The sequence below is a fragment of the Dromiciops gliroides genome, chromosome 5 (assembly GCF_019393635.1).
Source record: "Dromiciops gliroides isolate mDroGli1 chromosome 5, mDroGli1.pri, whole genome shotgun sequence".
NCBI lineage: Eukaryota > Metazoa > Chordata > Mammalia > Microbiotheria > Microbiotheriidae > Dromiciops > Dromiciops gliroides.
The window spans coordinates 219,779,581-219,806,550 of record NC_057865.1 but is presented as its reverse complement, the minus strand read 5'-3'; the positions used below and the strand labels follow the sequence as shown (position 1 = coordinate 219,806,550).

Genomic DNA, 26,970 nt, shown 5'->3' with positions numbered 1-26,970 from the left:
ATAAATTAAAATACACAGGGTTACAAAAGATCCAGTGATATTGGGAAAAAATGTCATGGACCCAAGCCTTGATTGCTAGGAACTGATCCCTAAAGTCCTTTCTAGCTTCCAGTCCCATATATCCTTTCTATTTGCTAACACCTTCCCTGAAGCAAAGAGGACTTTAGGACTGCAAATGGTTTGAGGGGTACACCTGGACTCCCAAACCTTCCATCATTTTTTCTCTTATTCAAAGTCAGCAGCCAGCCCTCACCATTCTGACTGATAGCCAGTCTGTCATGAGAAAGACCCAGAATCGAGGGCAGGATTCTGCAGAAGGTTCTCTCTCCAATTGGGAAACCCAATCCCAGTTAGAGGGAAGCCCACGATTTCCCTTTTCTGATGGTTTCACAAAAAACACCTTGCGTGACAGATGCCCAGATAAACAGGAGAAGTTTGCAATCAAAGCAAGTTTTGGGATCGAGCTGATTAGTTGATTCTTAATGGCTATTAGCCCAGTAATCACTCAGCACACATAGCTTCCAGGCAGACCAAACCCATGCATAAACACAGTGACACCCAAGAGTACAGACGCCTCTTCCTCAGGTATATAAGGGGACCCTGAAGATGAGCCCTCAGTGGAGTTGAGTCTTCAGTCTTAGCTCTCCTCACACATCTGAACTTTCTTTCCTTGTTTGGCCGGTCATCATGAGTCGCCAGTTCTCGTCTAGATCTCGTGGAGGAGGTGGAGGAGGAGGAGGAGGAGGAGGAAGCCGGGGTTTCGGTGGGTCCTGCTCAAGAGGAGGAAGCCGAGGCTTCAGTGCAGGCTCTGCAGTGGTCACCAGTGGGAGCCGAAGATCTGCCAGCAGTTCCTCCTGCCTGCTGCGCCATGGAGGAGGTGCTAGCAGCCAGAGTCTTACCGGCCTCGGAGGGAGCAGAAGCATCTCCACGAGCGTGGCCGGAGGGGGCAGTGGTTTTTATGGTAGAGGCGGAGGCTTCAGCGGAGGCAGCAGCTTTGGCGGAGGAGGCTTCGGCAGAGGCGGCTTTGGCGGAGGCGGCTTTGGCGGAGGAGGCTTCGGCGGAGGTGGCTTCGGCGGAGGCAGCGGTTTTGGAACCGGAGGTTTTGGAGGAGGCCGCTTTGGGCCAGGTGGTGGTTTTGGTGGCCCCGGTGGCTTTGGTCCTGGAGGATATCCTGGGGGTGGCATCCATGAAGTTACTGTCAACCCCAATCTCCTGGAGCCTCTTAATGTGAAAATTGACCCAGAGTTCCAGAATGTCAAATCAGAGGAACGGGATCAGATCAAGAAACTCAATAACAAATTTGCTACCTTCATCGACAAGGTGAGTCTGGAGACCCTGGGATCCCCTTGGTCCAGGATGTTTTGCTTCCAGTCGATGATTGGGAAGAAGGAACCACTGCTGGTTAATTTCCTCTGGGGATTACCAATGAACTATGATGAATTGGATCCTCTGCAAGATACAAAGGGCCATAAAGAAATAGGATAATACTAACTTGCCTATGATAGCAGGAGGCTCAAGTCAGTCAGCCAAACATTTATTAAGCACCTGCTATGTGCTAGGCATTGTACTAAGCACTAGGGAATACAAAGAAAGGGTGAAGACAGTCCCCCTGTTCTCAAGGGGCTCACAATCTAATGAAGTGAGGCAACATGCAAACACCTGTGTATAGAGGTGCATGTAGGATAAACTGCAGATAAATAATAGAGGAGAAGTAGCATCGAGGGGGTTCAAGAAAAAACTTCCTCTGGATGGCAGAACTCTAGCCAGGCATTAAAAGAATCTAGGACTGGTTTTCTCATTTCAGTCTGACTGAATAAATATTGGTATTTAAATTTGTTAGGAAACAAAGTAACAAAAAAAAACCCTCATCCGTCTCTGAGGGTGGTACAGTAATCTGCTTTTATGCCAAGTTAGAGCTACACTTCAATGGGAACAGAATGGTCCCTCTGTCTTCTGTTCTTTGGACTGGGTCTCTCCTCTTTTGGGAGTAAACCTCCCAAGAAACTGACATGCTTAATCTGAAATAGTGCTTGTTGGTGAATTAAAACTCTGCCTTTGAAAGCAGGTTTCATGTCTTGGTGACCCATAAGATCTTTTTTCTTAATGTCACCTTGGAATTTTATAGGATTTTCTCTCCTTCATAGCAGGTGTAACTAAAACATTAAGTTTTACAAGGCTCTTAAGAGTTTTGAGAAACCCTGCCCTCCAGTGCTCACACATTAAGCCATTTTAGGCATAATGCCAGTAGATTCTGGTTTTTGGTTTTCCTTGGCATATATGGTTTTCCTTGGCTTTGCCAGGAATTATACTGGGATTAGGGAGGGGTCCTTCTGGAGTCTTGGAGACTGCTTGGTGGAATACAGGAGGGGATCTCTCAGGATGGGAAGGACCAGGGTGATGCACTGGGAAAGAAAGGGCTAGAGGTTTGGGGAAGACGCAGTGTGGTGCTTCAAGGAGGAAGGAGGATATTAGTATATTCTTTGATTGGCAGAATGGGGCATCTGTCCTGGTTGTGAACAGTGGCTTATCCCTGTCTCTGGAGCAACCTATTCCTGGTCTCTAAGTCCTAGAGAAAGGGAAGATGAGCTCATGACTTGCATGGATGATGAAAGTTAAACCTTTGGAATTGGGGAATTACAGGTACGTTTCCTGGAGCAGCAGAACCAGGTGTTGACAACCAAATGGGAGATGCTCCAACAAATCGATGTCAGTACCCGCTCACCCAACCTAGAACCCTTATTTGAGAGGTACATCAGCAACTTGAAGCATAAGGTAGACTCTCTCACAGGCGAGAAAGCAAAGCAAGATTCAGAACTGAACAACATGCAGGATCTTGTTGAGGATTTTAGGAAGAGGTAAGTGTGTGCATGTGTGGGGAAACGCCAATGGGTAGTGAATATTAATAAGCAAACACAATAAATTCTCCAGGAAAACCTTTTTCCCCAAATGAGTTTCTGGGAGGGGGAGTATCTCCTTTGAATTTCCGCAAACTATTCCTAAGGTAACACTTCTAAAATGAAGAGGTTTTGGAAATTGTGTTTTCATTATTCATAATGTTGTTTATAATTATCATATAATATATAGTTATTATTGTTATATTTTAAAGGAAAGTCATTCCCAACTGAGATATCAATTTCAATCAAAGTCTGGTTGGTAATCCTGGGATATGGGACATTTTGGGGGGTGAGCCCACCAAGAAGAAAGCAGGCAAGGCAGTTTGCATTGTGGAGGGAACACCATATTTGGAGTTAAATAACCTAGGTTCAAATCCTCTTAGCTGTAGGACCTTGAACAAAAGTCCCTCTACCTCTCTGGGTCTCAGATTCTTCAACTGTAAGATGAGGATATTGGATTCAGTAACCTCTAAAGTTCCTTCTTGGTGTCAATTCTGTGATGCTGTAAGGCAAGCATTGATCTCTTTTCTCTGGATCCTAACAGGTATGAGGACGAGATCAACAAACGCACTTCCAGTGAGAACGACTTTGTGACAATTAAGAAGGTGAGTGGGGGACGGATAGGGCATGAATTAGGCAAGGCTCAGGACGGGGAAGGACTCAGAGGGAGATGTTTCAGGCTGGGTGCTTTAGAAAATACCTCAAGGGGTTATAAAGATGATTAAGAGAAACCTAAAGGAATTTGGGTATTATTGGGAAGGTGTTGAGGGGTAGACTTGGGGAGGGGGAGAATTGACCATTTTTTTCCCTTGTAAAATAAAAGGATTTATTAGAAGAGAGGAATATATTGCCGAGAGACAGACTCACTATGGAAAATCTGTCTCTTTGGAGTAAGAGAAGACCTGGTCTTTTGTATGTTTACAAAACAAAGAAAGGGGAGGGAATTACAAAGCAAGAGGAAATGCAAAAGGGGCCAGATAACTAGGAGGATGTGCAGCATCCATCCACACATCCTGCATATCATCTTGCAGACCTTGGTATTGCTTTATCAGCACACCAGTTGACCATCTTTTTTGAAGCATTTGGATTTTAGGGGCATACAAAGTAGGCAAGAAAGCCATTTCAACTGACCTTTTGAGACATCAAAGTGTTGTAGTAGATAGTAATGGACTTGGTTTCTGGAAGTTATGAATTTGAGTCCTATCTCGCATTTACTAGCTGTGTGCTCCAGGGCAAATCTCTCAGCCTGTTTCTTCTTCTGTTAAAACAGGGACAATAGTAATTGTTGGATTGTTACACAGGGTTGTTGTGAGAATCAAATGAGATAACACAGGAACAGAGCTTTATAAACCCAAAAGAGTTATATAAATGTTAGCTATAATCATTATCATTATGATTTGATCACTCTTTCAGGATGTGGACAATGCCTACATGAAAAAGGTGGACCTGGATAGCCAGGTGAATGGGTTGAGAGAGTATATTGAGTTCCTGCGGATCTTATATGAAACGGTATGATTTAAAATAAACCCCAAACTAAAAACTTTTCTCTTGGTGCTCATTCCTCTCTGATGATTAAGCAGCTTTCTTTCCAGCTACTTAGAGAGCATTTAAAATTCTGATCAGGAAAGAGAGTTCACTGTCAAACTGACAGTTTACGATGTTGGGGCCATTGAATAAGATTTCCAAGAGGTAAAACTACTAGTGGTAGCTTGTGTGACAGGACAATAACTGTTCTGCAACCTCCTGTAAAGGAGAAAGTACCTTTCAGTACTCATCTCAGAAGATGAGTTCTAGAATAGTCCCACCTTTCCCATAGATTCAGTCATGTGAAATTAAAAAAAAAACCTTCCTATTATTTTATTTTGAAACATTCTTATCTTTTTAAATTGAGTTCCAAATTTTCTCTCTTCTTCCCACTCCTCCCCAACTAAGACAAGCAAAATGATACCAATTATTCTTGTGAAATCATGCAAAATAGATTTCCATATTAGCCATATTGCAAAAAAGGAAAATATAAAATAAAGCAAGGAAATTATATTTCATTTTGCACTATGAATTCATTAGTTCTCTCTAGCCTTTTTTTTTTTGGTCATGAGTCCTTTGGAATTGTCTTGGATTATTGTATTGATCAGAGTAGCCAAGTCTTTCACAGTTGACCATCATTACAACATTGCTCTTATTATACACGATGATCTTTGGGTTCTTCTCACTTCACATTGCATGAGTTCATATAGATCTTGCCATATTTTTCTGAACCCTATGCCTCATAATTTCTCATAGCATAATTATACTTGATCACAATTATATACCACAACTTGTTCAACTATTCCCCAATTGATGAGCATCCTTTCAATTCCCAATTCTTTGCCACCACAAAAAGAGGTACTATAAATATTTTTGTCATATAGATCCTTTTTCTTTTTCTTTGATTTCTTTGGGGTGCAGAGCTAGTAGTGGAATTATAGCCCTTTGGGCATAGTTCCAAATTGTTTTCTAGAATAATTAGACCACTTACAGTTTATTACTGTACCTATTTTCCCTCATCCTTGACAGCTTTTGTCATTTCTTATAGGTGTGAGGTGGTACCTCAGAGTTTCTAAAATTTGCATTTCTCTAATCAATAGTGATTTTTTCATAGGACTATAGATATCTTTAATTTCTTCCTTTGAAGACTGCTTGTTCATCTCTTCTGACCATTTATCAATTGGGGAATGGCTCTTATTTTTTTTATAAACTTAACTCAATTCCCTATATATGTGAGAAATGAAGCCTTTATCAGAGAAACTTACTGTAAAGTTTTTGATATTGCTTTATTGGCTATGATGCTTTTTTATAGCAAAATGTTGTTTCTCTGAATAACTCTTTGAATTAGGTCAATTTTTACTTTTGCTATGTCTGAGATCATGATTGCTATTCCTGTCTTTTTTACTTCAGCTGCAGCATAATAGATTCTGCTCCAGTATTTTATTTTAACTCCATATGTGTCTTTCTGTTTTAAGTGTGTTTTTTTGTGAACAACATTTTGTTGGATTCTGGTTTCTAATCTGTTCTGCTATCTGCTTCCATTTTGTGGGTGAGCTCATCCCATTTACACCCATAGTTGTGATTACTGTGTATTTCCCTCCATCCTATTTTCTCGTATTTCTTTTTCTTTTCTCTTTTTAAAAAATCCCATTCCTCTTCAGAAGTTTGTTTTGCTTCTGACCACTGCCTCCCTTAATCCACCTTCCCTTTTATCATCTCCCTATATCTCTAATCCCCTTCTCCACCTTTTTTCCTTTTGGGTAATATAGATTTCTATATACAGTTGCCTGCCAGCCTCCCTCCATTTCCTCCTCCACTATAAAAGCTCTGCCTTGTGTGCTTCTTTTATGTGAGAAAAATTTCCCCATTCTACTAATCTCTTCTTCCATCTTTCAATGCATTCCTCTTTCTCACCTCTTCATTTATTTTTTGAGATCATCTCAATATGTTCTACTCACATTCATATCCTCTATCTATGTAAACTCCTTCGAAGTGTCCTAATAATGATAAGTTTCTTAGGAGTTACATGTATCATCTTCTCCTAAAGGAATGTAAACAGTGTAACTTTATTGAGTCTCTTATAATTACTTTTTCATGTTTACCTTTTTATGCTTTTTTTGAGCCATGTTTGAATGTCATTTTTTTTTCTTCAGTGTTGCTCTTTTTATCAGGAATGCTTGAAAGTTCTCTATTTCATTAAATATTCATTCCCCCTCCCCCAAGGATTATACTTAGTTTTGCTGGGTAGGTTATTCTTGGTTGTAATACAAGCTCCCTTGCCTTCCATATTATATTTTAAGCCCCCTGCACATTTAATGTGGAGATTGTTAAATCTTTTGTGAACCTGACTGTGGCTCTGTGATAATTTGAATTGTTTCTTTTTGGCTGCTTCTAGCATTTTATCCCTGACCTGGGAGCTCTGGAATTTGGTTGTAATATTCCTGGGAGTTTTCATTTGAGGATCTCTTTCAGGAGGTGATAGGTGGCTTCTTTCAATTTTGATTTTAGCCTCTGGATCTAAGCTATTGGGGCCATTTTCCTTGGTAATTTCTTTAAATAAGACATCTCGGCTCTTTAATTAGGTAATCCAAAAATTCTTAAATTATCTCTCCTCAATCTACTTTCCAGATCAATTGTTTTTCCAATGAGACATTTCAGACTTTCCCCATTTTTTCATCTTTTGACTTTATTTTATTGTTTCTTGATGTCTTGTAGAGTCATTAGCTTCCACTTGTCCAATTCTAGTTTTTAAGGAATTATTTTATTCAATGAACTTTTGCACCTCCTTTTCCATCTGGCCTATTCTTCTTTTTAAGAATTTTTTTCTTAAGTTAATTTCTGTGTCTCTTTTGCCATTAAATCAACTCAGTTTTTTAAGGTATTATTTTCTCGAGTATTTTTTGCGCCTCTTTTACCAAGCTGTTAATTCTCTTTTTGTAATTTTCTTGCATCACTCTCATTTCTTTACCCAATTTCCCCTGTACCACTCATCTATTTCTTTAACTTCCCCAGGAATTCTTATTGGGCTTGGATTCAATTAACATTTTTCTTTGAGGCTTTGCTTATACTTGTTTTGACATTATTGTCTTCTTCTGAGTTTGTGACTTGGTCTTTCCTGCCACCATAGTAGCTTTTTACAATCAAATTCTTGTTTGTTGTTGTTATTGTTGTTTGCTCATTTTCCAAGATTATTCTTTTACTTTGAACTTTATGTTAAAGTTGGACTCTGATAACCTGAGGACAGGTAGGTACTGCCCCAGTTTCAGGGTTTTTTATGCTGCTGTTTTCATAACTAGTTCTTAGGGTCATTAAGTTTCTGGTGCTTCCAAGTTGGTATGATTCTGGGAGAGGTGTGGTCATAGCTTTCTTGGTCTGTGTTCTTATCTTTACCCAGGAGGGCCCCCTGGTCTCCTAGCACTATTCCTTTTAGTCCTGGAACTGTGACCAGGTGCCTTGTTCTCCTGCAACCACAAACTGTAATGCTCCTCTCTTCTTTGGAACTGCAACAAGGACCCCTGTGTCCCTCATGACCAACCACCAGTGTTCCTCACCACCCTGGAACTGTGACCCAGAACTGCATATGGGCAATAGAGTTGCCAATTAATGCTACCTGCACTCAGTGCCAACAAAGGGTCCCCTCCCTGTAACCTCTTTCTGACTAGGTGTCCAACCCCCTTACTGTCTCTGGGCTGAAAGATCTTGAAACTGTTGCTGCCACTATTATGATCACCTCCAAGATCCACTTCTTGTGCAGCTGCTATGCTCCAGGCTGGGCCCCTACCCTGGTGTCACAGACCCTTCCCATTGACCTCCTAAGTTGTCTTAGTCTGGAAGAATGTCTCACTCTGACCTTGTGTTGGTTCTGTCACTCCAAAATTTGATTTGAGGAGGTATTTAAAGTTGTTTGGAGGAGAAAGTGGGAAGAGTTCGATTGAGTTGCTGCCTGTTCTATACCATCTTGGCTCCTTCAGTCATCTGAAATTTAAACAATGCATCAAAGACAACTTTTCCTTGGTGATATGATTCAAAAGACAGGAATCCAAGGAGGGTAGAGCTACCATGAGCTTCAGCCTCTTTGGACTCTGGATGTTCCTGATAAAAGTGATCAGTATGGTTGAATGATGTTTGGGGCTGAGTGGGAAGCTTAATACTGCCAGATGCACAAGAATAAGTAAGCAAAGCCCTAGAATGAGGGTGGGGAGGGACTGACACAGAAGTCAGGGTGTTGTCCCACCCTGCCCAGACCTTTCTGTTCCTGTGACTCCATTTATTTTGCCATATCTCGGAAAATGAGAGTCATGACCAGAAGTCTGCCTATTTCAGGAGCTTTCCCAGATGCAACAATGTGTCACCGATACCAACGTGATCCTTTCCATGGACAACAACCGCAGCCTGGACCTGGAAAGCATCATCAAGGACGTCCAATCCCAGTATGAAGAGATTGCACTGAGGAGTAAGACAGAGGCTGAGGCCCTATATCACAGCAAAGTGAGAACCTCACCAGACCCATTACCACAGATTTTGAATTAGAGCCAGGGAATATATAGGAGTTCATGGGCAATTAGAAGTGATAAGGAATTAACTGTTTAAAGTAGAGGTTCATGGGGCAGCTAGGTGGCACAGTAGATAGAGCACTGGCCCTGGATTCAGAAGGACCTGAGTTCAAATCCGGCCTCAGACACTTAACACTTACTAGCTGTGTGACCCTGGGCAAGTCACTTAACCCCAATTGCCTCACCAAAAAACAAACAAAAAAAACCCCAAATAAAGTAGAGGTTCACAATGTCTATATGCCCCCTTCCCCAAAAGGACCCAAATCTAGATCAGCTATCCAAATTCTCTGGGAGAAATGCAGATGACTTATTGACAGCCTAGCTTACATAGACTGGTAGAGGATAGAAGCTACCCTCTACTGACTTCTTCTGATGTCCTAGAGTTGACCTCTCAAGGAAGAGGACAGTGACTGCTGTGTAGGGAGAGGTGCAGCTATCACTTCCTAGGCCCAGTCACAGGCAACAAACAAAATCCACAGCAAATAAACCTCCTCTCCTCCCCCCTTCTCCCTTTTCTTCTTCTTCTTCTTCTTCTGCAAAACCAGTACGAGGAGCTCCAGATCACTGCAGGGAAACATGGAGAGAGCCTGAAGGAAATCAAGATGGAGATCAGTGAGTTGAACCGTATGATCCAGAGGATTCAGGGAGAAATTGCCCACGTGAAAAAGCAGGTGAGCCAGGACTTGTTTGGTTGGCCTTTCTGACTGGTCTCAGCATTGGTTGGGATGGGGCACTTGATGAGTTCTAAGGGTCTTCTTAGGTGGTGAAGTTGTGTGTATGTGTGTGTGTGACAGAGTGAGACACACAGATAGAGGCAAATAGACACACACACATAGATATACATATATACATATATATGTATGTATGTATGTCATGAAGATCAAATGAGATCATGGGTGTGAAGACCTTGGTTTACAGTGCAATCAGTGCCAGTGCAAGGGAGGATGATTGATGGTGATAACAGTGATGGTGACGATGATGATACATAGCCAGCATTTGGTATCAAAATTTTTGTAGCCCGATTCAGAAAGACAGCAATTACAATGGCACTCCCAACAAGACTCAAATCAGCCTTCCAACCTCTCTGTTTCACATTCACTTTGGCTCTTTCCTTTGGATGTGTAGACTCAAGTGGCTTCCCAACGACACACAGGATCTCTCCTTCACTTCTCTTGTAGTGCCATGCTGTGCAAGACTCCATCGCTGATGCAGAGCAACGTGGGGAGCACGCTCTCAAAGATGCCAGGCACAAGATGGAAGAGCTGGAGGAAGCTCTGCAGCATACTAAAGAGGAACTGGTCCGTCTGCTGCGAGACTACCAGGAGCTAATGAATGTCAAACTGGCTCTGGACATGGAGATCGCCACGTACAGGAAGCTACTGGAGGGAGAAGAGGATCGGTAAGGGAACTGAAAGATGACTCCTGTTGGATGGGAGGAGATGAAGCATGATAAGAGGGTATTGGCTCTCCTGCTTGACCCCCACAGGAATGACTGTTGGGAGAGAAGACTCTTAGAATTTGATCACAATACCTCTTCCCCTCCCCCTTCTCTTCCCTGATAGAATCTCTGGAGAGAATCCCAGTAGCGTGTCCATATGTAAGTAATGAGGGCTCACCCTCTTTTTGAGATTTCTTGGCTGGGGCTATTAGAAGGAGGGGGTATGCAGAGGGAGTCAATATGTTCACTGTGACTTGGTTTCTCTCTACAGCGATAAGCAGCAGCACTGTCTCATCCAGTGTGGCATCCAAGGCTGGCTTCAGAGGTTCCGGAGGAGGAGGAGGACATGGTTCTGGTGGAGGATATGGCTCTGGAGGAGGAGGAGGAGGAGGAGGATATGGCTCTGGAGGCAGAGGCTCTAGCTCTGGAGGAGGAGGAGGAGGAGGAGGATATGGCTCTGGGAGCAGGGGATCTGGTTCTGGAGGAGGATATGGCTCTGGAGGCAGGGGATCTGGTTCTGGAGGAGGATATGGCTCTGGAGGCAGGGGATCTGGTTCTGGAGGAGGATATGGCTCTGGAGGCAGGGGATCTGGTTCTGGAGGAGGATATGGCTCTGGAGGTAGCAGTTCTGGAGGCAGGGGGTCTAGCTCAGGAGGTGGCGGTGGAAGTGGAGGGGGCAGCTATGGCTCTGGAGGTCGAGGTTCCAGTTCTGGGGGTCGAGGCTCAGGCTCAGGAGGTGGAGGCAGTGGCCAGGGAGAAGAGAGCTGTGAATCCGGTGCATCAGTCACATTCAGATAAAGCTCCCTACCCAGAATGTAAAAACAAGCCTTTCTCTGCTCCATTTGTTGACAGTGGTTTCCAAGCATACCACCCAGTCCCATTTCAGGGGGAAAAGAGATGCTCCAACATATTTTCAGAAAGCTCTTGCCCCCACCATCCCTCCAAAAAGGACTCTTCTCCTTTAGGGGGAACTCTCCTAAGGCTTAGGGGGCTGTAGCCTCCTTTGTACTCCCGCCTTGACTCTTTTTCAGTGCCCCCTTCTGATCGATGCTTTAGAATTCCCATTTCCCTGCATGCAGCTAAAAGGAAAGAAAAAAGGCATATTCTTTGTGTATATAATTCCTCCTTCTGAATCTGCTGTCTGAAATATTACTCTGCCCCTACCCATGTCTATAAAATAAACTTCATTTGCAATTCATGCTGTTTGTGTGATGACCTTCTTACATTTGACCTTAACTGGAGGCTATTGGGGTTTGGTTGGAGAAGCCTAAACTGTTCTTCACTCTCATGCGGGATGGGATAAAGGAAAATGGACTTCACTTGGAGCTTTGGTTTTGCATAAGGAAGACAGAACCTTGAAAAAGAAACTACTCAGTCTAGAGTTCCTTCTCATCTTGCTACCTCTTGGCAGTGAAGGAGATTGTGTCCTAGACAAAATGATCTGGAGAAGTTTCAGAACTTCCATCTCTGGGAGTCTTTAAGGACAGGAAAGAATCCCATCCTTTTGGACTAGTCAGAGTTCCAGAGGAAGGTGAATGTGGTGGACTCATCATCTTCCCCTGCTCTCAAATATGTAATGGTTCCCTAATTATCACTCATGTTAAATTCAAACCCTTGGATTTGGACCCCTCATTTCCATCCTCTCCAGTAATCCCTAGTTTAGCATCTCCATTTTCCATCCCTTGGGCTTCAATGTGTCCTGCTCCCAAGTCTTCCCATAAACCTTTCCTCCTTCCCCACCACTTCAACCTCTTCTCTGCTGACTGCATGGCTCTGCCCTCACTTAAATCCAATTCACTTGCAAGTCAAGACATCACCCTCCTGATGTCATTGGTCCTCTTCAAGAATGAAGGACAAAACCCAACAACAATGTTCTGCCCTTGCCCTCCCTTCCAAACCCTACTCAAGATTGCTTGAAGGCTGGCTTCCTATTTAAGCCCACCTAGTCCTAGCTACTCCATTCCATGTACCCTAAGACAAATGGGCTTTACAAGACCATGAATGTAGGATAAGGGGTGTTTAAGCAAGTGACTCTTTTCATGAAATTAATATTCTCCATGGAAAACAAAGGTCTTTTCCTCTGCTTTCGTTACTCTTCCACTTTGGCAAACTGGGCAACCCAAGGAAGACCTTCTTTCTGAAGCTGAATATCTCAGTCTCCAGAATTACCTTCTAGCATTTGAGCCTCTGAATCAAAGTCAATGCTTTGTTTATTGATAACTAATATTTCTTTCCTTCCTTCAATCCTAAACCTCCTTTAACAGGGGACTTTCTGATCAGATCAGTTCCCCATTTCAGAGTGTGGAGACAACCTGGGTTCCTCTTTACAGAGCTTCCATGTGCCTTGAAGGCCTTATGTGGGATTGATCCTTACACCAGGGAGGAGTTAGGGTAGAAGTTATCAAGGCCCAAGGGAGAAAGAGGCGAGGGCAGGTCAGGTTTGCCCAACATGAAAAGTTAATCTAGACTGGATTAGGGTTGATGTCTTCATCTGAGGCCATGGATTCAGTGGAGTCTGAAGGTCTGTGTGTAGGCTGTATTTTTGTATGTTTGCATAAGCTGTATTAAAAGATATACAGAGGGAGCAGCTAGGTGGCACAGTGGATAAAACACTGGCCCTGAATTCAAGAGGACCTGAGTTCAAATTCGGCCTCAGACTCTTGACACTTACTAGTTGTGTGACCTTGGGCAAGTCACTTAACCCTCACTGCCCCACCAAAAAAAAATACACAGACAGAGATAGGAGTTATTGTTTAAATACTCCCAGAGCAACCAAAATTACTCCATATAGCTTCCCTAGTTCCAGATCCCTCCCTAATTCTGGGGAAGTGGTGACTGACTCTGAGAGTTTGCTCTACACAAGGGAGGAAAGAAGCAAACATTTATTAAACACCTACTATGTTCCAGGCAATGTGCTAAGTGCTTTGAAAGTTTGGAAGAGTCACCAGAGTTCTAATGATGGGAGGTCATGGAAGTAGCCACAGCCCAGCTGGGTAAGGTACCATAGCAGCCCCAAGCACCTCCACAGGGCTGTGTTAGTCCCCCAAATGGGAGATCCATTAATCATGGCTCCAAGGCTCTGCCCTAGGCCTTCTTTTCTTCTTCCTCTATATTATTTTGCTTTGTAATTTCATCCATTTTCATGGATTTAATTATCATTACTGTTCTGATTATCCTCAGAACTACCTCTCCAGCTCTAGTCTCTCTCCCAGCCTGTCGTCTTGCATCTCTAACTGCCTATTGGACATCTCAAACTGGATGGCCCCTAGACATTTTAAATTTACTATGTCCCAAATTGAACTCATTACCATTCTCTGCAAACACATCCCCTCCAAACTTCCCTATTATTGTTGAACACATCCTCCTCCTCCTAGTCCTCAAGGCTCACATCTTAGGCATCTTCCTCAACTCCTTACTGTCTCTCATCTCCACCCCCCCCCCAAACCTAATCTGTTACCAAACGTCCCCTTCTCTGTACTGCCACTTTCCTGGTGTATATCTTCATTCCCTCATACCCAGACTATTGCAATAGTGTTCAGTACTTCCTCCACTCAGCTGTCAAATTGATCTTCCTAAAGCATAGGTGTTATCTTCCCCTGCCCCCACCCAACTCAATAAACTCCGTTGATTCCCTGTCATTTCCAGGATCAAATAGAAAACCCTCTGCTTGGCATTCAAAGCTCTTCATAACTTGATCCCTCCTGCCTTTCCAGCCTTCTTACACCTTACACCCCCTCCCTTTACTTCCTACCCCTAACCTGGTACCCAGACACTGGATTCCTTAAACAAGATACTGCTTCTTCATGACTCTGGTCATCTTCACTGGCTCTCCCCCATGCCTGGAATTCTCTCCCTCTCCTCTGTCTCCTGGCTTATTAGTTTCCTCCCCCCCCCCCTGCCAGTTAAAATTCCACCTTCTGCTAGTATATTCCTTCTGTTCATTATCTCCTATTCATCCTATCTATGTTTTATTTATATATAATTGTTTATAAGTTGTCTTCCTCCATTAGAATGTGAGCTTCTTGAGAGAAGGACTAATTTTTGTCTTTGTAAACTCAGTGCTTAGCACAGTGCCTGACACATAGTAGGTGCTTAATAAGTGCTTATTAACTGACTGAATGGCTTTTGGTGGCTCTGTCAAGCTTTTGGAGCTCATAAGATCATTCCATTTCCATTATTCCACCTAAGAGTAGGAGAGAATAGACATAACAAGGGATTGAATTAACATTGGGGGGCATGTATTCATGGGCTACAAGGCCTCTGTCCCCACCAGAAAGTTAAAGCATGTCTTCCCTTGATTACCACCAGGAATCATAAGATTTTATCAAACCAGTTAGTGCCTTTTGTATGCACACCTAGGTTTACCAGCTGGTCAAAAGGTTTTTCTGCACTATTTAGTAAGCAGAAAAACAATCACACTGTGATGGAATACCACTGTGTTATAAGAAATGATGAGCTCAATGATCATAGAAAAACATGGATAGACTTGAAATAAATAATGAAGAGCAAAATGAGCAGAACCAAGAGAACGTTGTATACAGTATCAGCAATATATTTTAAGAACAACTTGGAGTAAATAAGTCTATTGACTTACTGTCTATTATCTATGACTATTATAAAAATCCAAATGAACTACAAAGGACATATGAAGGAAGATGCTATCTGCATCCAGAGAGTGATAAAAAGAAACATATATAATGATTTCAAATATGATATGATATGATATATAATTAATATATAATGTAATATGTTATATAATGAAATACAAAACAACACAGCACAACACTACATATATATGTGTATGTGTGTATATATATGTATATTTACATACATACACATATACCCACATACATATTTGTGTCTAATGGTAACCATCTCAGGAGGGGGATAGGAAGAAAAAAAAGAAATTTATGCGCAAACTTTATTTTATATATATATGTATATGTGTGTGTGTATATATATATATATATATATATATATATATATATATATATTTGCAGGGCAATGAGAGTTAAGTGACTTGCCCAGGGTCACACAGCTAATGTCAAGTGTCTGAGGTTGGATTTGAACTCAGGTCCTTCTGAATCCAGGGCCAGTGCTTTATCCACTGAGCCACCTAGCTGCCCCCCTTTATTATATATTTAAAAGGAAGAGCAAATTGTACAACATAGATTTGCAATTTCATCTGCAATCATATTTTTGTTGTACTACTTATGGAAATGGTTGTTTTTTCCATAAATTAAAAACAAAGTAAATTAGATTTTAAAAAGACAAAAAGAAAACAATCACAGAACCCCTAGGCATGCTCTGAAAGGGAGAGCCAGATCCCACCATTTCTAGCCATCATGTATTTACTAAAGCAGTTTTTCCAAGGCTCCATACAGGCTGGCCCTAGGCAGAATCATCTGCTAATGCTTTGAGAACTGGGACCTCATTGGATTGACTTTTGTTACATATACTGTATTTAGTTGTCTTTCCTTTTCTTTTTTCTCTATAGTGTAAATCATTCCATGGATTTTATTTTCTTCGAGTTTTGCTGACTTCACTCGACATCAATTTATGTAAGTTTTTGCACACCATTTCTGAATTCTTCATATACAACAGTGCTAGATTAGGTGTTGGATTTATGCAGATTAAATTTACGTGAGACTAAAATTAGGGGTGTGTGTGTGTGTGTTTGTGTATGATCTGTTTCCTAAGGGTACCCCTCTTCCAGAAACTTCTCTCTGGATATGGTCAATTAATTTCAAGACAAGTAGTTGAAAAATGTGAGGAGCAGAGAGGTCCAGGGAATGTCCTCTCTTGTTGCCTCCCTGGACAAGAGAGGGAGCCATCCTTAAATTGAGATAGTTTGCTACTTTAGGTTTCTGGATTGGGGAACAGTTTGAAAAAGGTCTTAGGCAAAAGGGTGAGGCACTTTCAAGTGCTAACATATATTCTCTAGTTGCATAAATTAGTGGGATAATAAAAATATCCTTGAGGATTCTCCAACTCCTTTTCTGCCTCATTTCCTCACCAAATCATAGAATTTCTTATGTAATTCTCACTTGAAAAAAATTCCTTTTTATTATTCTGAACCTGACAGAATCAACCTTTTCTTTTTAAGAAAAACAACCTGTTCTTTTTTAAGAACAGAAAAAAGGACTTAGATAATGAATCTCCACTAAGTGCAGCTTGATTTTTAGAAAAACAATTCAATAATAACAATAACTACATTACTCCTCTTTAATTTGTCCCCTTAATCCCTTCCACTCCCTCTCGAGTATTTTCAAATTATTCAACGATTCCTTTTTCTTTCTTTTCTTCCTTTTAAAAATTCACCCCATCATGACTCCCTACCTTTCTCTCTAATTTTCTTTCTTCCTCTTCCTCATTCTCCTCCACAAAAGTCCTCCTTAGTAACAAACAAATTCACCCATTGGTTGTGTCTGAAAATGTATGTCTCATCCTGCACCTCTGACCATCACCTCTCTGAGAAAAGGTGGGAAGCATGATGCACCAATAGCCTTCTGGGATCTTGACTGGTTCTTGTGTTGATTCAAAAGTTCTTAAGTTTTTCACAGAAGTTTTCCTTTACAATTTTATGGTCATTAGAGAAATTGTTCTCCTGTTTTTCTTTTATTCAAGTTTTCTTGTACAAAATGACTAATATGGTCATGTTTTACATAATCATACATATATAACCCATATCTGATTGCTTGCTACCTCAGGGAGGGGACAGGGGAGAGAGGGAAGGAGGGATAAAAATTGGATCCTAAAACTACAAATAAAAATGTTTATTACGTTATTTATTTATTTGTGGGGCAATAAGGGTTAAATGACTTGCCCAGGGTCACACAGCTAGTGGGTGTCAAATGTCTGAGGCCGAATTTGAACTCAGGTCCTCCTGAATCCAGGGCCAGTGCTTTATCCACTGCACCACCTTGCTGCCACTGTTTATTACTTTAAAATAAAAAGAAATTGTTCTGGTTTTGCTCATTCCACTTCCTATTAGTTCATACAAGTCCTTACCGATTTTTCTAAATATGTCACATTCATGATTTCTTATGGTAGAATATTTCATTAACATAAGGTCTTAGCAAGAAGGGACCTTTGAATAAAATCCCCTCATTTTACAAACAAGGAAACTGAGGCTAATAGGTTAAATAATTTAAAAAATGAAATCAAATATACAGAGGGATCAATTTAATGTGTACATATATACAGATGCACATGTTCACAATCAGAGCAGGAAAGGAGCAGATAGGGGTGGATCTGGTCTGAGCTTACCAGCTGGGTGGATGAAGGGGTGGTAGTTTCTCAGTTGCTATAAAAAAAGTTTATCTCAAGGCCCCTTACCCAAGCTTCAATATTGGGATTCTCAAAGACTTGAGAGCAAAAAAAAAGAAGAGGCAGCAAGGCCATGCTTTAGCCACAGCTGAAAGACCTCTATAGTGTGTTCTGTCTATGAAATGTAAGGCTGATTTGTAGGATTGGGGAGGCAGCCCAATCAGGATGTCTAGGCTTGGGACACTGGCAAATAAGCACTGACAGGATTCTCAGTCAGGGAGCTTGGGAGCCACTATTCAATCAGATCAAGGAATAAAAACCAAAGATTCTATAAGCAGCATATAACCTTTTATAATAAACTTTACACAAAATAGTGTAGTGAATTTCTCCTCTGCCACATAGTGTTTTATAACTTTACAAAAATAACAATTATTAATGAACACTTAATTGTTTTTTACCTGATATAGCTGATAAGTGTCCCAAGCAGGATTTGAACTCAGGATTTGAGTATAGAGAGTCATGATTTGTTCAGTCATTCTCCCATTTGTGGGTATTCATTTTGTTTCCCTTCCTACAATTCTTAGCACAACAAAAGTGCTACTAGAAATATTTACACACAAATGATCTTTTTGCTTTCTTGAGGCATAAGCCAAGTAGTAATGTCACTGGGTCAAGCAAAGGGTGTGCAGAATTTAGTGACTTTTTGTATGCAAATACAAATTTCTTTTCTATGGTTAGAACAATTCATAGCTTTACCAAAAAAGGAGTTGGTGTGCTTCTCATAATCCCTCCATTTTTCTTTTTTTCCCTCATCTTTGCTAATATATATGGTATGAAATGAAATCTTAAAACTTTTTTAAGGTGCATTTCTCTTATTATTAGTGATTTTGGAGCACTTTCTAATTTGGTTGTTGATAGCTTAGGTTTCTTCCCTTGAGAACTGCCTATTCATATCCTTTGATCATTTATTGGGAAATGGCTTTTGTTCTTATATAATTTTATCAGTGTCATATATATGTATATATGATATTTGATCTTTATCAGACAAAACTTGTTGCAGAGATTTTTTCTCCATTTAACTGCTTCTCTTCTAATTGCATTGCTTTTGTTTGAGTAAAGCCTTTTCAACTTCCTGTAATCAAATTATTCATTTTATCTCCTGTGCTCCTTTCTATCTCTTATTTGTTTAAGAACTTTTCCCTTATTCACAACTATGAAAAGTGTCTCCTTCTCTGGCCTTTTGATTTATTTATGTGACTGTGTATATCTGGGTCATATTTTTATTTTGAGCTTGTTGTGGTATTTGAAGTGATAAACTGCCCTAAATTTGCCAAATAGTGAGTCCTGGCCTCAGTAGCTGAATTCTTTGGGTTAATAGAGCACTATGCTACTAAGGTAGATTGTTTCCAGGTCTTGTGTGCCTATTCTGTTCACTGACCAGTTTTTCTATTTCTATTTAGCACCAGCTAAATAGAGTGCTAGGCCTGGGGTCAGGAAGATCTGAGTTCAAATACAGCCTCAGATACTTATTAAGTGGACAAGTCACTTAACCTCTATCTGTCTCAGTTTCATCATGTGTAAAATGAGCTGGAAAAGGAAATGGCAATACTCCAGTATCTTTGCCAAGAAAACCCCACATGGGGTCACGGAGAGTCAGCAGAACAGAAATGATTCAACAATGACAAACTTAACACAGAACCTGGAACATAGTAGACAATTAATAAATACTTGTTTCCTTCTATCCTTATTGCTTTGTAATATAGTTTGAGATTTGGTACTTATAGGTTCTCTTCTTTCACACTTAAAAAATTGTATGGTCCATTATATTCATTATTGGTTTTCTTGGCATATAATTGAACAAAGTGATTTCTAATAATTTCCTTGATTTCCTCTTCATTCATTGTGGATTCTCCTTTTTCAATTTTGATTGCAGCAATTTAGTTTTCTTCTTCCTCTTTTTGCAAGATCAGTTATTTAGATATTTTATAAATTTTTAAAAGTTTCTTATATCTTTATCAATTTTCTAAATATTCTGTTTTCTTCCTTTATTTTCAGAATTTCTTAAGAATTTTTTGCTGCTTTTCTAATATTTAATTGCATTTCCATTTTATGAATTTCTCTTTTTCTTTTGTTGATGAAAGTGTTTGGAGAGAGAATGTTTTTTCTAAGGGCTGATTTGACTGACTCAAAAGATCTGATATGTTGTAATCTTTAATGAAATGATCTATTCTTTCTATAATTTGTTCTTTGATTCACTAATCTTTAAGATTAAATTATTTCATCTTCAATTAAATTTGAATACTTTCTTAAATAATATACTTTTAATTTTGTTGTGGTTAGTAAAGGATATGTTTAATATTTCTGCCTTTCTGTACTTGTTTCTAATAATTTTGTGACCTAGCACATGACGAAGTTAAAGGTACAACATACAGCTGGAATATATATATATATATATTCCTTTTTACTTCCATTGATTAATATACAGAGATCTAATGTCTAAATTTTCAAATATTCTATCCATTTCCTAAACTCATTTATCATTTTGTAAGATTCATTTAGGTCAGACAGAGGTCAAATCCCCAAATATCATGTTTTTGCTATTTATTTCTCTCTGTACAATTCAATTAACTTTTCCTTCAAGCACTTACATGCTATAGCAATCTAGTGAAGTTTATATAATCCCTCCTCAGAATAATGTTTTGAAATGCATAAAATACAATATATAGAATTACAAAAGAAACCAATTAAATTGAATTGCAGTTGTCAGAGTATGAAAAAACCTCAGATTCTAAGAACTCCTGCTATATACCATTCAATGTGTACATTAAATATTGATAGTATTTTTTATCATTGATGGTGCCTTTAAGTAAAATATAATTTTCCTCTTTTAACCGTGTCTATTTTTACTGTTGCCTTGTCAGAAATTATGATTACTGCCTCTGTTTTTAAAATTTTTTCCTGAGGCATAATAAATTCTGCCCCAACTCCTTATTTTAAGTCTGTGTGAATCTTTATGATTCAGTGCTTAACTATTTGAGCCTTGGAGAGCCTGGATTGCATGTCAGCCCCCTAAGGGAGAGGGGGAGAGCAGGAAGCATTTCATCTAAGGTGATGGCTTCAGGGAAAGAACAAGGATACTGAGACATGGTTGTGAGAGACACAAAGAACACATTGGCATAGTAATAGGGAGAGAATGGAGCCTTCATCATATGCAGAGGGAGGTGTCCTTCTTTGCCACTTGCCAAAACCTCTATGACTAATTGGTTTCAAATTCAATATCATGGCTTCTGTTTCAAAGTGACTTTTCCTGCAAGGTGCCTAGGGAGAGAAGGATAGTGAACTGGAGCACAACCTCTCTCTCTCTCTCTCTCTTTCTGTATGTATGTATGTATGCAAACAAGAGACAGCTATCTTTGCTATTGCCTGTATGTTTGAGCCAGGACCAGAAATGCCATATCATGAGATGACACTGAGCCATCAAAATAAGAAAAGACTATTGATCAAGGCTGAAGAATACTGGACAGATATAATATAGAGTGTCCTCATTTTGCTAATGAGAACAGAAATGATAATGCCATTTTTAGACCTCTATTTTCCTTCTGTCCTTCCCATTCTTCCATTGGGTAGATTAATCTATCTATCCTCCTGCCCTCATCTTTGCTTATTTTAAGAGTTTGTTCACTTTCTAGACTGTACATGAGTTTCCAAAAGCAATGGGCTTCTCTAAGGTATTGTTCCTTATGTGTCTGTTTCCTTGGGGGAAAATAAAAACAGCAGTTCAGGAGCCAATGGCCTCTCTGAGACATTTAGATACATATATACAGAAAATATATTCTTTTTTCCAGTTGCTAGAATTTTAAACAAATGGAGACTAAAGAAAAAAAATCAGGTTTTTGTTAATGTGTTTTTAAATTCCCTAAAAGCAGAGATAAAAGTGAATATCCTGATTCTCTCAGGTACACATGAGCCACTAGCACAGTGGGAGGAGATGGTTTAATAAGTAGAAGTAGGAGTAAGTCAATAACCTCAATCAAATACATTCCTCTATTGCCTTTATTGAGTAGGCCCCATCCTTTTCTTTATTGGAAAGTTTTTTTTTTTAATAGCCAGATGAAAGCTGCTTCGTCACCAACTCCCATCCATTTCTACCAGATCTGTCCTCAGAGGGGGTGGAGAAGCAATATGTTCTCATTGAGGAATAGTGTACAATGTGGTTAAAAAAAAAAAAAAAGAAGGAAAGAAAAGAACAGTGTACTAGGAACAGCAAGATGGCATCATTCTATGCAGCTTTAGAGGAACTTGGTTCCTGACTCTGTCACTAAGTAGCTATATGATTTTATTCAAAGCCAAAATCCTACAACTCCCCTTTTTCACCTCTATGGGAATGCCTAAAAGAAAGAGATGAGGATAACTCTTCCTAAATAAGAGAAGGGAGGAAGGGAAAGAGGGAAGGGGACAGGGGAAGAGAAGGAGGAGAAGGAGAAGGAGAAGGGGGGGGATTGTTTAGTCAAATATCCACATCCCCTACCAGTATTAGACTTGCAAACAATGTATTGTTGGGTTGTGCTTTCTAATCCATTCTGATCAGAACAGTATAAATGCAGATTGTCTCATGAAGAGGCTACTATTTGGAACTTCTTCACTTCCATGACTTCTTCACTCCCTGTCTTTATGAGTGTCAGCACTAGCTCAGAGCTTCCTCTTTTTTCCTGGATTCAACATTCATTGAGAGGCAGTGTAGTGGGGGTTGAAAAAAAAAGAACTCTGAACTGGCAACAGCATTGCAATGTCCTTTGTCAGAGGTAGGTCGTGGGATAGTTAGGAGAACTTAGTTCTAGTCTTGAATCTTGTTATTAAGTAGCTACATGATCTTATTCAAGTTACCTAGAGAATCCCAGAACCTCAAAATTGAATGAGACCTCAGAGGCCATCTAGTCCAACCTGGACCTGAATAAATATCTGCCCCATAACATCTCCAACAAGTGGTCATTGAGCCTTCACTTGAAGATTCTAATAAATCCATTACTTTTTTTTTTTTGCGGGGCATTGGGGGTTAAGTGACTTGCCCAGGGTCACACAGCTAGTAAGTGTCAAGTGTCTGAGGCCGGATTTGAACTCAGGTACTCCTGAATCCAGGGCCAGTGCTTTACCACTGCGCCACCTAGCCACCCCCAATCCATTACCTTTTGAGGCAACCAATTTCACTTGGACAGCTCTAATTGCTGGGAAATGTTTCTTTAGTCAAATGTTGCCTCTCTCCAATTTTCATCATTGCAACTAGATCTGCCTTCTGTAGCCAAGATGGCCCTTTAGATGCTTGGAGATAACTATCCTGTCCACTCCCATTATCCAGTGGCCATGTCATCACACAATAAATGCTCCCTTTTCCACTCTAGAAATACTCTCTTTTTTAAATTGGAAATTGAGGGAATGCTCATCAACTGGTGAATGGCTGAACAAGTTGTGGTATATGAATATAATGGAATACTATCATGCAATAAGAAATGATAGAGACATATTTCAGAAAAATCTGGAAAGACTTGTACAAACTGATGCAAAGTGAAATGAGCAGAACCAGGAAACATTGTACACAGTAAAAGCAGCATTGTGTAATGATCATCTGTGAATGACTTAGCTCTTCTCAGCATCACAATAATCCAAGATAATGTCAAAGAACTCTTGATGGAAAATGCTATCTACACCCAGACAAAGAACTGATATAGTCTGAATGCAGATAGAAGCATACTACTATCACTTTCTTTGTTTTACTTATGGTGTTTGTTTTGGTCTGAGACATATAAAGGAGCAGAAATCAAGACATAAGAAGCAGTCATGTGAACACTTACCTATGTACTGTCTTACATTATTTTACTAGGCACTCTTTTAAAAAAATTGGAATGAGAGCTTGTTATGGATTGATATTGTGTCTTCTCCATCTTCTGAAGCTCCATAAGCTGAGTCTATGGTATCTCATAAAAGAGGTACTTGATCAAATTTTGTGAGTGATTAAAAAACACAGACAATTACCATCCATCCACATTGGGTAAAGCTCAGGAGGAATATAGAAAGGTTAAAGGAAAAAATCCATTTAATTGCATAATTTTTCTTCTTCCCTACTCAGATGTCTAGAGTGGCTCCTTAGTTTCACTCATGCTGCATTTAAACAACTTATCTTGAGTACTCCCTCCATCTGTACCCATCTACTTCATCTCACCCTTCTCATCTCCTGTGACTCCTAGCTCAGATAGTCTGATTTCAGGTCCTCATGTTTTAATATATCCTAAACCCAAATCTTTTCACAAGTCTGTCCTCCCATGCCCCATCTATTTCTACTCATCTATCCCTTTCCTTCTCTCAAACCTTGGCCAATATTTATGTACTTTAAGTGTTTCTTATTTGTATGCTATAAGAGTTTCTTATTCTAACCTCATTTAGAATCCTAGAATTTTGTAGCCAGGAGGAAAGCTGGAGAGCCAACTTTTAGTCCAACTCATCTGAATATGTAATGGTTACACAGACAGAAAGATCAGAATACATGTCATAAGCATTGAATGCCACAAACAAGTTTTTCTACCCATTATAGAGGCATAGCAGCAAAAATATCCTTAGGGCTGGAGGAAGAATTTCCTGTGATTGCTATAGAGTACAAATGGAACCAAGAATTTTCCCTCCCTTCTCTCCACCCCACCCTCCCTTCCTTATACCTTAGCCCGTACAATAATGGAAAAATTCGAACACGACAAGGGCTCCTTGAGAAAACAGTGGTTTGTTGTTGGACAAGGATTCTTTCCAAGGGGCCCATGAATAGTTTTCAGGGGGTCTATGAACTTAGATGGGAAAAACATTACATCCTTATTTTCACTAACTGAAATTTGGCATTTCCTTCAATTATGAATATAGGCAGCCAGCATTATTCAGAGAAAGGGTCCATAGGCTTCACTAGACTGCCAAAGGGTGGCTCCATGATGTCAAGAAGATGAAAAACCCCTGTTCTAGGATGTCCTCTGTATACTATATAACATCTATGAAGCACGAACAGTATTAGCTCAAATGTATGCACACCACCTCTTAAAGAATTCCTTTAACAGGAAAATCAGGCTCATAGGGACCTTAGAGGTCCTTGTAGAGCAATGAAAGACCTTAGAGGTCATTGAGTTCAAGCCTATCATTTTACCAGTGAGGAAACTGAGCCACAGAAAAATTAAGTGACTTACCGAGGTTTTAACAACCAATACATGTCTGACTTCAGGTCTGAATCCATGTCTTATATAAGCGTCAATCAGGATAGGTAAAAAAAGGTTTGCAAAACACTTTACAAATACTATGTCATTTGATCCTCACAACAAACTGGGAGGTAGATACTATTATTATCTTCATTTTAAAGTTGAGGAAACTGAGGCAGACAGAGGTTAAATCACTTGCCAAGGGTCACACAGCTACTATGTGTCTGAATCCATATTTAAACTCAGGTCTTCCTGACACCAGGTCCAGCACTCTATCTACTTCTCCACCTAGCTGCATATGGCCCCAGTAACAAAGCCAACTTTCCATATGTCTATAAAAGAAAGTACTTCCTGAGGTTAATCACTTCTTAGGGGAACTGTGGATAAAAGGCAGTTTAATTTGGAGGTAGAAGAGGGGTATTAGTGAACCTAGGCAGCTAGGTAGCACAGTGGATAGAATGCCAGGTCTAGAGTCAGTAAGACTTATTTTCCTAAATTCAAATCTGGCCTCAGACTAACTGTGTGACCCTGGGCAAGTCAATTATCCCTTCATTTTCCTCATCTGTAAAATTAGCTGGGTATGCCAAGAAAATTCAAAATGGGGTGGTGAAGAGTCAAACATGACTGAAATGACTGAACAACACAAAGTAAACCTAACCTTGAAGAACTCATATAGAACTCCTAACTTGCTTTGATGAGTTACATTTTCCTATGTCAGGTATCATTCATAGAGTCAACTTATATAAGCACACCTCAAAATACATTGTCTTCAGAAGAAGTATGGTACAGTGGAGAGTGCTGGATCTGTAGTTGGAGGTTTGGGGTTCAAATTCTTACTCTGCTGCTTATTCTCAGCAAAACATTGAGCAAGTCATCTTACTCAACTAAACTACTCTGTACCTCACTTTCCTCATCTATAGCAACAGGAGATTGGACTAGGTGACTTCTAGGGTTTCTTTATAGTTTTAAATCCCATGACACAGTGAAGATTTATGGATCACAGGGACTACAGAATGAGAGGACTGAACTCAAAGCATATTTTTGAGTTAATGTAAGCCATCATAGACAGGAATTATTTTCAAAGGCCCCCAAGAGAATTAATTACAATTAGCTCCCCGAGAATCCATTCCTGTGCTAAAGAAATGATGGCAGACATTTTTTGAAAGCTTGAAAGAAGACAAAAAATTGAAATAAATATTGGTTGGTTTTGTGACAAAATAATGTTGGGAAGTTAGGTCTGAAAGTCATAGGCAACATTTAAAAATAATAAATGGACCTCTAAAACTGGAGATTAAGACAAAACCATGTAGTCGAATGAGTTGGGGATCTTGAGTTTGTGACATATGAAAAGCTCTAGTGGTGGTTTCTGGGTAATTAATCATTTTATTAATTATGCTAACTAGTAATTAATAAAAGGAGTCAGTGGCACCCTCAAATACCAAAGAACTCTCATAGAGCCCACTCAACACATATGCCCTTGGAAGAGTGGGTGTTCCTGAGAGTAGCAATCAACTATGATTGGTTAACAATTAATGAGAAAAATGAATATTATAATGAGGTGGATTCATTCTAATGAGAAATTTGGGAACATGACTGATCACTCTTGTTTCCAGACCAACCCAGGCAATCTAGACAAAGGATCTACCCCACCCCCCACCTAAGCCTGAGTAGAACACACTGGGATTTCCCCACTTGGGTGGGCTCTGAACAAAATTGAAGAGAAAGTTTAATCTAATTTCAGTATCAGCAGTGTCCTTCAGAATGAGGAGCTAGGAAGGAAAAAAAAAACCTCTGGATCGCCTCAATAATTGACTTTGTACTAATCATTTCTCTCAAGTTAGAAGTTCTGACTTTAAATCCCGATTCGGCTACTTTCTAGCTACTTGACCTTGGCCTAGTGTTTGGGTCTCAATTTATTCATCTTTAAGATGAGGGGCTTAGATGAGGTGATACACAAAGCTTTAGAATCTTTGAAATGAGCCTCTCAAATAAATGGACAGAGGAAAGAATGATAGTTTTCATCCTGTATATCTTAGTCCCCCGTGTCTAGCCTTCTCCATTCAATTCAA

General features: G+C 40.0%; 1 protein-coding gene across 1 annotated transcript; it reads left to right on the top strand.

Moving 5' to 3' along the window:
- The first annotated feature begins 687 nt into the window (after window positions 1–687).
- Window positions 688–11,571, top strand: LOC122728341 (keratin, type II cytoskeletal 2 epidermal-like). The gene is made up of 9 exons (XM_043966863.1): window positions 688–1,320; window positions 2,641–2,855; window positions 3,439–3,499; window positions 4,308–4,403; window positions 8,742–8,906; window positions 9,517–9,642; window positions 10,150–10,370; window positions 10,534–10,568; window positions 10,681–11,571. Exons 1-9 carry the CDS (start codon window positions 688–690, stop codon window positions 11,205–11,207), a joined length of 2,079 nt encoding a protein of 692 aa, XP_043822798.1. The 3' UTR covers window positions 11,208–11,571.
- The last annotated feature ends 15,399 nt before the right edge of the window (window positions 11,572–26,970 follow it).

Excerpts from the sequence above, each read along its gene's own strand:
- LOC122728341 (XM_043966863.1), top strand. The coding sequence starts at position 688 with ATGAGTCGCCAGTTCTCGTCTAGATCTCGTGGAGGAGGTGGAGGAGGA. Across the intron at positions 2,856-3,438 it reads GTTGAGGATTTTAGGAAGAG|GTATGAGGACGAGATCAACA; the intron begins GTAAGTGTGTGC and ends GGATCCTAACAG. Across the intron at positions 8,907-9,516 it reads AGGCCCTATATCACAGCAAA|TACGAGGAGCTCCAGATCAC; the intron begins GTGAGAACCTCA and ends CTGCAAAACCAG.